At 40.5% G+C, this 11,735-nt stretch overlaps 1 protein-coding gene across 1 annotated transcript; it reads left to right on the top strand.

The window, feature by feature from the left end:
- Window positions 1-58: 58 nt before the first annotated feature.
- ptcd3 (pentatricopeptide repeat domain 3) lies at window positions 59-11,356 on the top strand. Its single transcript, XM_044206261.1, has 23 exons — window positions 59-282; window positions 714-766; window positions 1,596-1,635; window positions 1,836-1,881; window positions 2,001-2,069; window positions 2,661-2,765; window positions 3,212-3,335; window positions 3,440-3,543; window positions 3,986-4,150; window positions 4,291-4,351; window positions 4,733-4,815; window positions 5,518-5,662; window positions 5,804-5,854; window positions 5,966-6,055; window positions 6,237-6,265; window positions 6,642-6,748; window positions 6,962-7,040; window positions 7,447-7,537; window positions 7,784-7,869; window positions 8,034-8,179; window positions 8,478-8,519; window positions 9,013-9,171; window positions 11,206-11,356. Exons 1-23 carry the CDS (start codon window positions 194-196, stop codon window positions 11,249-11,251), a joined length of 2,010 nt encoding a protein of 669 aa, XP_044062196.1. The 5' UTR covers window positions 59-193; the 3' UTR covers window positions 11,252-11,356.
- The last annotated feature ends 379 nt before the right edge of the window (window positions 11,357-11,735 follow it).

The following is an 11,735-nucleotide window of genomic DNA, read 5'->3' as shown; positions in this document are numbered from 1 at the left end:
CCTTTCCACAAACTCAGTGGATATTATACCCTTTAAATAACTGATTAAATATTAAAATTGGAGCTGGCCCGATAGTAAGTGTGGATAAAGAGTAGTATTTCTTCAAAATACAAGTTGTTATTATTATTTTACCCTTTCTCTGAGCCCACATGGTTTCTCCCCCCCGTCCCAGAAGCCTTCAGTCTGTATCAACATGGCGGCGCCCGGCAGGCACGTAGGGCATTATATCCAGAGAAACAGCCGATTTTTGCTAAATAACTTCGAGCAGTTATGGGGTCCCAGGTAGGCCATGCTTTACAGCTGTGTTTTAAACCAGAATATTATTCAGTCGACTTTATTGTCATTTAATTTTGGTTGCTACATGAGTCTTAAACCTGCAGCTAGCATCATTTGACAGGAGGTCATGGCTTCGTAAAGGTAACTTTCATCACAGTAGCAAGTGTCGGCAAACTGTTTGATATTTAAGCAGATGTGAGTAAACGATGCTTTGCCTCAGAGGTTTCACGCGGTTTATCTTTTCCCATTGAAATAACATGGGGCCTGTACAACAGTACAAATACTGTCTGTCAGTTATCCACTGTGCATTTCGACTGATACTGATCTCATACACTGTTGAATAATGTTTGCAGCCATATTGCCTGTAATCTTGGCCACGTCCTCCTTCAACAGGTTTAATGTACTTAGATGAAAGTGTCTTTTTTTTTTTCTTCCAGGAGTTTTGGTTGGACTCCAGCTCTGCGACAACAAGCTGCAGAAGCTAACAGAGGTAATTTGGAATAAGATTTTTGGTCATGACTGAAACACTCTTGCCAGTACAGACATTATCAGTGTGAGAAAATCTTAACTGCTTCAAAATATAAGCTAAGCCCAAGTGTGGTCCTCCTTGTGTCAAGGGCTCATTAATAAATGCATTCAATCAAGGGAGCCAGATATTTGTATCATCATGCTTGTGTCATCTGCATCTAAAGGATAACGTTATTGACAAACATCTGTTGCCTGTGTAATCGAATACACGGATGATATTGATGATGTTGCACAGGGTGACATGTTCCTACATTAAGATCAACAAGGACACCGCAGTTTATATCGAGTTGATCCAACATACACCGTCCTTCAGCCATAAATACTTACTAGAGCAATGCGTTAATTCATCTGCAGCTGAGATTAGTCCCCAACAAATGCACTATTTACTCCACTTTGAGCAATATTTGCTTAAAACTACAGTGTCCAGCTGTTTTAAGAAATAATTTAGCCTTGTTAGCCGAAAAAAAAAACAACCCAATATACATCTTCAGTGGGAACCCATGGGCTTGGGGATGAGTGCCAGAGACAGGGTTGGAAAGTATTGAGAGATGGACAAAGGCATTGTTAGTTTTAATCTTCACATGGGATTTGCTGAAGAAGAAAAAAATAGACTGATCCTTCAAATAATTAGATTTATTGGAAAATGTCTAGATTTTGGAGAAAGTCTGCCCCTCCTGTTAAATTTCACCAAATCACCCTCAACCAACAGAGGACATCAGTTACATCAAAGGCGACGTGTTATTTATAATTGATTGTAATAAATTAGTGACCTTTTCTCGATGTCGTTGCAGAATCTACAGAGACTGTTGTCATCCCCAGGAAGAAAACATGGTATGTGTCCATATCACTGTTGTATGAAGTCTTGAAGTTTCATTCAGTGCAGGCAACGCTGTGTACCTTATTGTGTACCTCCGAGAAACCTCATTTAAATAGAGCTTATTTACATCGACCACGCTGTTTAAAATCAAGTCAGCCAAGTATTTAAGTTTGCATAAACGAGACTGTGAAATGGGAAACTTCCTTTTGAACAGGAGCAAGGAGGCAGTGCTGGAGGCTCTGGCTTCGACTGTCAGCAGGGTGAGAGCTCCTTCACGTCTTTCTGATGCTAGTGTGGATCTTTCAGTGTGGATGTTTACTTGTTTATCTGTCTGTCTGTCTGTGTGTTACCCCCCATTTTTTTTCTTTTCTCCCTCCAGGATCCTACAGCGTATCCCTACCAGTTCCAGGATGATCCTTACCTCTCTCCCAGGACCTCTGCTGAGTTTGTGCGTCTAAAACATGCTAACCTTTCCGCTGACATTACTTTACTCAGCCGTCTCATTTTTGTTTTCGATTTTTTTTTTAATCCCGAAATCAGTCATCTGTCATTTATATTGACCTATATAGGGACATCTGAGTGGTTGTAGTTTAAAGCATTGTTAGTTTAGAATGATTGTCTGAAAGGTTTTATTTTGTGGTTATTTTTAGGTAGTGTTACTAATTCTACCTGTGGTTTTCCTTCAATGGCAAGTCAAAATGTGCTGTGAGAGAGGCCTATCCTTTTACATATATTTCTAGTTTATTTATTTACTTTCACAAGTAGCCAAATTTATAACATCGTTTTTCACACCCACATGTATTTATGATAATACCCCCAATGAGAATGTATTAAGATGTACTCAAACCCAACAATAAAGCAGTACTGATGTAGACATAATGAATCAGTGCTAACAGTTCAGATCACTGTTGTATCCGTACTCAAAGTAGAGAGTGCACTCTGCTGTAATATACATCTGATGCACTGTTTCACTGAGATATTTTCATTGTTCCCCACTCTCTCTCTCTCTCTCTCTCTCTCTCTCTCTCTCTCTCTGCAGAAGCTGTACTCTCTCTCTCAGGAGTCCGGCAGAGCTGCAGCCAAATACTTTGTCAACAGCAATCCCAAGTTCTTCACCAAAGACTTTGCTGAACCACACATACCAGTAAGAAACACACACACACACACATATATAGCAGGCTAGAAGAGTTAAAGTGTAGCTTTACTCTCTCTTTCACTTTAATGTTTAAAACATTGCTGATGTAACCTTTTCAGAATCAGAATCAGAAATACTTTATTGATCCCCGAAGGGAAACTCTTTGTTACAGCAGCTCGCCTTTAGGTCAGTGTACACAGGAGAAAGCACTAGCAAAAAAACATAATACAATACACTATAAAAACTATAAAAACAGGTCAGAAAATAAATTAAGTACCAAGTGGGTATAAGTATAAAATAAAATAAGTGTGAAGTACCAGATATTTTACAGAGTAAAAATATCTAGTGCTGTTTTGGGTCTTGGACAACAATATTGTTTGATTCTCTTTACACTGGTTGATCTGTTGTCTTTCGATGTGTGTGTTGTGTGTACGTACGTGTGTGTGTGTTTGCAGTGTCTGATGCCAGAGACTGTGTCACTGCGTCTCGAGGAGGTGAGCGAGGAGGCACTGAAAGAACGAATCAACTTAAGGAAAGTTACAGCTGCTGTTGACATGTACGATCAACTGCTGCAAGCCGGTGAGCGCACACACACACACACGCACGCACACACACACATTCTCTGTTTTAGGAATGTTGCTTTAATCCTTCTACATCATGTCTCTTTAATTAAATTCCTTCAGGCACGGCAGTCTCTATGGAGACGACCCATGAGCTGTTAGACCTGATCTGTCTCTATTGTGACAGAGACCCTGTACAGGAGGGAGGACCACAGACTGAGGACACGGTGAGTCATCCCTGAGAGACCAGAAAAGAGAGACACAATTAGGGCTGCAACTAACAATTACTGTCATTATCAATTATCTGCTAATTATTTTCTCAATCAATCGATTTGTCTCTAAAATGTCTGAAAATAGTGTAAAATGTCAATCACAGTTTCACAGAGTCCAAGATGACACCTTCAAGTGTCTTGTTTTGTCCAACCAACAGTCCAAACCCCAAAACTATTCAGTTTACAATTATAGAAGACTAAGGACAGCAGCCAATAATCACATTGGAGAAGCTGGACTCGTTGCAGCTCTAGACACACTAAACTCAAAGTTGGGTTTTTGCTGCAGCAAGTAAGATAATACATCATCAGCCACATTCAGCTTCAGAGACTTAGGACATCATATTAATCCTGCAGTATGAATGTATGTTTACTGTTGTTTGTCTTTGTGTGTTTTCAGGAGGGTTCGGGAGAGGAGGCGAAGAGAAGGAAAGGGAGGCTCCGTCGGGCGTCCGACGTCCTCAAGTCCACCTGGAGAGAAAACAACAACGCGGAGAGAATCTTTAACCTGCTGCCAGAGAGAGACACGCAGTGTTACTCTGCTCTGATCAGAGGCATGGTGAAGGTGTGAACACACGTTCGTTACTGACGTTGCTAGTACAGGAAGTGCTTCCTCGTGTTTGTATGGACTGGGAATTGTAGTAGCAGTAAAATGGACATTTTGGAGCGTCTGGATTTAGTGCTTGTGTTCGTCTCTCTCCCCAGCATGGAGCTTATGCAAAGGCCTTCAGCATGTACACAGACCTGCTGAACAACAGACAGACCGGTAGGTTGCAAGAGACGATAATATAAAACTACAATGTACAGTATGCAGGGCATTTGAAAGAATATATGTTTTTAAATCATTTTAATTTCAGTGACTAAAAATATACATATTTTTATTTCAAGAAGTGGTTACAGATTCTAAGTATGTTCAATTAAAAATACAGTGTGTTGGTTTTGGGCTTGTGTTTTGCTGTCAGTCATAGTGTTATTCTTGATAGTACCATTAGGGGGTGCCAAAGAATTACATTTTCAAAGCCTAGACATAGTGGCTTTAAATATGCCCCTCTAAAACCTGCAGACCGATCTAAACTGTAATTGGCTTGTTAGTATTCTTTTCCTGTACTGGAAGCAGATGACTAATAACCCGAGCTTCTGTTTCCAGCTGACGTCCACATCTTCAACGCTCTGATCTCAGCCGCTCCAGATGTCAGAGATAAATACAACGAGAGATGGGACGTCATCGCTGTAAGCCCCTTTTCACTGTTACAGAGCTTTCGTGCAGATCTGACGAACACATCGCCAGGTTTCCTCGTAAAAAGACCTTTTTTTAAAATGGCATTGCATGCTGTTAATTTAGAATGTCATGTTCTAACATCAGTTAGTTACATTTATATGTTTGTGGAGCCCCAAAATGTTCAATATTAAATAAATAAAAAAGATATTATGAAATAAATACTTGTGTAAAATATATAAATAAATGAAGTGTGAAATAATTTAAGAAACTATTAAAACCTCATGATTTGAAATCAGATCATTCTTATTGTGTTTTCTATGACTTTTGAAAACTCTAGAGGGAAAGTAAAAGTTGATTTATAATCATTTCTTAAATTATTTCACCAATTACTGGATCATATGTGTATTGTACACAATTTATTCATGTGATTATTTCAGAAGTCTTTATTTATTTAACACTGAATACTTTGGGGCTCTATATATGTTCACAAAAATATGAAAAGAATAATGTAAATGCTTCTGATGAGACATAATGACATCATTTGGAATCTCTCAAATGAATGCAGTATGCTTACATACTGACATTGATCTGTCAGAATAATAATATGCTGTGTCCATTTTTAATTTGCAGTTCTTTTAGCCATATGTGGCGGTGAAAGTCGCTAGACTGCATTTTCCTTGATTGTGAGATTGTGTTTGTTTGTTTGTCTGCAGGAGCTGTTGAACCAGATGAGTCAACAGAAAGTTCAGCCCAACCTGCAGACCTTCAACAGTGTTCTCAAAGCTCTGAGACGCTGCGGCTCTCTGGCCAAAACACAAGCTCTACACACTCTGAACGAGATGAAGGCTGTGGGAATAGGTGACTACAAACACACTCTCTCTCACACACACATACACAGGGGTACAGTAGTAAGATGACAGTAGTCTTTTGTTAAAATTCAGCTTTGTGTGTGTGTGTGTGTGTGTGTGTGTGTGTGTGTGTGTGTGTGTGTGTGTTCAGCTCCCAGCCTGGCCTCCTTCGACCACATCCTTGCAGTCTTTTTCAAAGCAGGTAAACACTGAACGTTACCGGTGCGACCTTTGGTGCCTTTGGTGCCTTTGGTGCCTTTGGTGCCGTTGTCTGTATGCTGAGTTGTATTAAGTGCTTTTGTTTCCTCTCCAGCCTCCTCTGGCCAGGGCAACACTGACATTTTACAGGAAGTGATGTCAGAGCTGGCAGGAACCAGCTTCACCTGCCAGGACCCTGATGATGGTATGTTGTGGTGTATGTGTATAATATGTTGATCGTGCAAATTTGGGAAATAAATCTTTTATTTTTATATAATATAAAAAACACATGAATAATTATGATCACCATAACAAAGCAGAGGGATTTATCCATTAGAATTGGGCTTTTAATACTGACTTTCTATTCTCTCTCTTTTTCCTTCCAGTTCTATTCTTCTCGAGTGCAATGAGAATAGTAAGTATTCTCTCTACTTGTTTTGTATAAATATTTATCACAAATGTGTTGCAAGGGTTCAAGTGTTGTAAGGGTTACTGTTAAAATATCTATCACACCTTCTACATCCAATTCAGTCATCCTTTTTTAATTCCACATATATCTTTTTTTTAACTAGAATTAGCTATTTTTAATCAGATATAGGCTGGTTTTGACAGCTTTGTTTATTTCACTTGATAGATTTGTTTAAATTTAAATTCCCACTAGCAGTTTAAGGGTTTTTACAAAGTCTTAAATTTGTCTTAAAACATGCAGACACCCCGATCCTTCCCATTCATTGTTAATGTGGAGCAGGTGCGCATCTGTTTGTCAACCTAACCTGGTTTTGTCATAACAGTGTCTGGATAGTAAAGATCTGGAGCTGGGTTATAAGGTCCAGAGTCTAGTAGAAGTGGGGGAGAACTGGAGGCTTCTGGGAGATTCCTACCAACAGAGTATTTACTAGTAAGTAAACCTAAAACGCATCCAGGCCTCGGGGTGGCAGGAAACATCGGAGAGGTTGTGGGGGATTTTGGTCAATTAATTAACCGCACGTAAGTTATAGAACATATTTATGAGCCTCAGCTTAGCCCGAAACCTGAAATCTAGTGATTCGATCCAGTTATGTCGATGAATTTCCACAATTTTGTAACCGGTCCTCTCCTCTCTCCTCTCCAGCGGTCGCTTCTTCAACCTGCTGTGTATGATGGAGCACATTGACGTGGTGTTGCAGTGGTACAGACGGCTCATTCCCTCGGTCGGTACATCTCTGCATCTCTCCCCCTGTTCAGTGGTGCTGCTCCAGACCGTATAATGCAGAAGAATCTATAATACCTTTTTAAGATATTGTAAGATGCAGCTGGTACTCCACTGTGTCACCGTCACTACCATAGAAGTTACACACACTTTTCTACAGTGTGTGTGACAGTAGGGTATTACATCTTAACGTTTTTCTTCTAAAATCCATGACTAAGATTAAAATAAGAGAGTTTTGGACTTGTCACGTAGATTTCTCTAAGCTGTCTTTGGACAAACTAGATAATCTCGATCTAACGTGTTTGAATGTTTTTCTCAATAAATCTCCTCAGGAGGAAGTGAGGTGGTAAAATGACCCCTGCTTTATGGAAATGAGCAGCACTTTTGATTGTGTTCTGTGTTTGTAGTTGTACTACCCGAACCCTCAGGGGCTGAGGGACCTGCTGCAGGCTCTGGACACAGACAGCCGCCTGGACTTGCTGCCCACTATATGGAAAGGTGAGTTTAAAGATAATGCCATGGTTACGGGAATCTAATCACTCAGTACAAGTCTTAACTGGTCGATCGCTCACAAAATCTGACCTCCAGTTAATGACATAGGCTGTGTTTATATTGTTAGAAACCCTGCCCCCGTTCGGTTTTAGACAGACACAGATTTAACGTGGATGAGTTATAAAAAAAAAAAAGTGAATTGAACAGTATCTGTCTAGGTTCTAAATCTGCCGTGCTCGACCCGTTTTCCAGATATCCGCTCTCTGGGTCATGATAATAAGTCTGATCTGGTGGAGGAGCTGCTCACCCTGATGGCCCGAGACAGACACAGTGCTGAGGTCAGTAAGGCGTGGACATGATGGCTGCTATCAGTTCTTCCTCAAGGAGACAGTGATGTTTATCAGTTTTCCACCATTTGGAGATAGCCAGGTTGACAGAATTACCTTCTATGCTTTACTGTGTTCATGAATATACATATATATATGTGTGTGTGTGTGTGCAGGTTCAGGAGGCTTTTGCAGCGTGTGCTCTGGATGTAAAGAGTGTGTTTGATGGAGACAGAGGGAGGCCCAGTCTGGAGTGGAGCACCTCCTCCCTCTCACACATCACCTCGCTGCTGCTGCGAGCCAACAAGACCCGACAGGCCTGGTAAGAGAGACGTCTGTCTGTCTGTCTGTCTGTCTGTCTGTCTGTCTGTCTGCCTGCCTGCCTGTCTGTCTGCCTGCCTGCCTGCCTGCCTGCCTGCCTGCCTGCCTGCCTGCCTGCCTGCCTGCCTGTCTGCCTGCCTGTCTGCCTGCCTGTCTGTCTGCCTGTCTGTCTGTCTGTCTGCCTGTCTGTCTATTTACAGGAGAGCTTTTACTGTAGTCTGACTCGACTAACGCTCACTGCCAAATGACGTTAAAGTGAAATGCATCTGTCTCCTCCTCCTCTCTGTTTCTCTCTGCAGGGAGATGCTGCAGCTCTTCAAATCCAAGAACAGAGTTCCTTCGTAAGTCTCTGCCCAAACTGCAAACATAAAGATGGAAATAACTATTCATTTTGTCAGTGAAAGACTTTCTATTTGCCTTTTATAAGTGACCACAGTGCTTCAATTTATGACATGTTTATCATTTCGCATGTGAACAGAAAACTCTAGTGCTGCTAGTATCACTTAATAAAAGGCTCCATCTGGGGAAATGTGTTCATGACATCCTCTAACTGGCAATTACACGTAGTAAAATAGGACTTGTTTTTGTTGGCTCCAACATCTCAAACTTGTCATGACAGGAGGTTTCAACAAAAACAGTAAACATGTCACTAGCACATGTTAATAGTTAAGTGACTCTGGGTGTAACTGGTCCGACAGATGAAACGTTGTAAGTGTAATCCCATTTTAGCACTTCTGATATGGCACAAATTTGGCATAAACGCTCACTGTCACTGAGCTGTTTGTGACCGTGTGTTTCCTGCTGTGTTTGTTTGTTTTTTTCCTTTCTCTCCAGTGACTGGCTGTTAGAGGACTTCCTGTCGGTGTGTCGCAGCGATGACTCTCCCCAGAGAGCAGTGGAGCTGGTTCAGCTGTCTGCAGCCTTCTGTCTGCCTGCAACGCCAAGATTGGCAAAGCGAACGTTGGCCGAGTTTGATCTGACTGAGGAACAAAGGTGAGGAGGAGAGGAATTCTAGTACGGCAGCAGGGACAGTCACTAACAAATGTGCCTTGTGTAATGGGTGAAACAACAATAACCGAAGACAAACTGAAACATTTGCATTTATTTTATCATTAACGGATGACAGGAAACACGTGTTAATAGCATGGAACTGTACAAGGAAGTCTGAGGACATCTCAAAACTTAGTTGTGTGGTTTCCAGATGTCATGACATACTAAGCTGGAAGAGGAAAATGACTACACACGCATCCAGGGATGTTTTTAAGAGACAAAATTGTAGATATTTAAATTTTTTTTTAAATATGTATTTTCACTTGTAGCACCCTTGGGCCGATCACTGCCATTATACAAACACCAGGGGCCGGTTCCACAAAGATAGATGTTGATTATGGCTTAGATCTAACTAATAGTCAGACTTCAGATAGATGTCTAAATTGATCTGTTGCATAAAGCTGTCTACTTCTTCACTATCTAAAATTGGACTCATTTGCTATGAATTCTGCGTAAATTAAGACTTTGTCAAACCAAAAAACATGACTGACAACAGTAACAATTTGAAAAACTTCCAGGAGCATAAAATCTCAGTGAAGTTCAGACCTGTAGCTGAGACGCTGTGGCTTCTTCTTCTTTCTTTTTTTGGCATTTTTTGCCAAATTATTATTGGATATTGACAGGTAGAGGCAGACAGGAAATGGGAGGGGTATGACATGCAGCAAAGGTCGCCAGTAACCATTCGGCTAGACCATAGGTGTCAAACTCTGGCCCACACTGTAATTATATTTGGCCCGCGAGGCAATACCAAATGACTACTAGAGCTGGCCCGCCGGTATTAAACAACGCATTCACCGCTAATACTACAAATCCCGTAATGCTCTGCTGTTGTTTTGGCGCGTCAATCATGACAGGACCCAGAAACGCCCTCTCCACTGTGACAGTAGTCATAGCGACCTCATGCTACAACTGTCACCGTGCTACCCCTTCCCAAAAATGGCGAAAAGAAAGGCAGAAAACAGGAGCTTTTTGGACAGGTGGGAGGCAGAATATCTGTTTACATGTGTAAAAGACAGACCTGTTTGTCTCGTATGTGGAGCCAACGTGGCTATAACTGAGTACAACATTAGACGACACTATGAAACGGTGAGTTTCAGTGAAAAGTCTTGCTTTTAGCATGCCAGATAGGTGTTCATATGTAATTCTTGGGCACGGAAAGTCAATAAATTATTAATTACCCTATATTTTTGTCAGAATAAAAACATTAAAAAAAACATTTTTTGGATTTTTTTTTCTAAAAGAAATTGCATCATATAGAAAACTAAAAAATACATAAAAATAATATCAAAAATAAATATATTTTACGTTGAAATTTGGTTCAAAGCAAACGTCAATTCAAGTATTTTCACTTCCCTATAATTTTGTCGGGGACTGTATATTGTATGGTAATAAGCGTTCCTTGTTCCATATTCAAAGTTAAAGCAAAACTTTTTTTTGGGTCCATATTAAAAGGTTCATTTCACAATGTTGGCCCGCGACTTTGTTCAAATTTTAAATTTTGGCCCGCTGTGTATTTGAGTTTGACACCCCTGAGCTAGACTAACTGAATTAGACTAAGCAAAGCAAAAATAAGACTGGCCTAACACTACAGACCAGTCAAAAATATCTTTGTGAAACCTGCCCAGAGCTTTGGTGCAATGTATTATCTTCGTCAGAATCCCATCTGTGGAGATGGCGGGTGTGATGGATGAGCAAATGAAAAGAAGATAAAGGAACAGGGACCAATCCGTAGTTTTTGAGACAAAATTAAGCAGAGCAGTTTTTCTGTTACAACTGGAAAGAAGTTTTCACCCACAGCAGCTCCACATCCTGTCCTTTTAAACACAGAGGAGAAGCATCTTAGATTAGTGAATTACATGTTTAGTTACACTGCTGGGAGCTACAGAGGAAAAGGTTCTAGTAGCATTTGATCTCGATATGATGTATCATGTGTGTTTTTACTTTTCTGAAAAATCTTGTTATTTCTGTCCCATCCAGAGCCGTATTATCTGAACTGGAGTCTGCAGGAGAGCCCTCTGACTGATTTAAAAAAAACAACAACTGCCAAATCCACAGAGAGTGTACTTGTTTCGTTATCTGTGTAATAACAATGTATGTCACATAAATAAAAAATCAAAACCTCTCCTAATACTTTCTTGCGTGCGTCAGCCAGAGGCCGCTGTTTCTCCTTGTTCAGGGAATTCTCAAGTAGCTCACTTTACAGGATTATACCACTGTGTCATATTTTACAGTTTCCCACTTTTTATGCATTACATGATTCTTTTTAGCTAAGCTATGGGGAAATCAGATTGTTGATTTTCAATAATAAAGCACAGTTTAAACAAAAAAAAAAAAAAAATCTGACTGAGAACATGAATGTGAAACTGCAGAATCCACGGCCATAAAATATGTGGCTTGGAGGAAAAGACGCAGATGCAAATTTGTCTCGGTGATAACTGACCCAACTTCCTCAAATTACTGATAAGCTACTTCCCCAAAATGCTACATTGCGTGTCACATTTAAGTGG

Source organism: Siniperca chuatsi, linkage group LG8 (genome assembly GCF_020085105.1).
Source record: "Siniperca chuatsi isolate FFG_IHB_CAS linkage group LG8, ASM2008510v1, whole genome shotgun sequence".
Taxonomy (NCBI): Eukaryota; Metazoa; Chordata; class Actinopteri; order Centrarchiformes; family Sinipercidae; genus Siniperca; species Siniperca chuatsi.
This window is presented reverse-complemented; position numbering and strand designations above follow the sequence as displayed.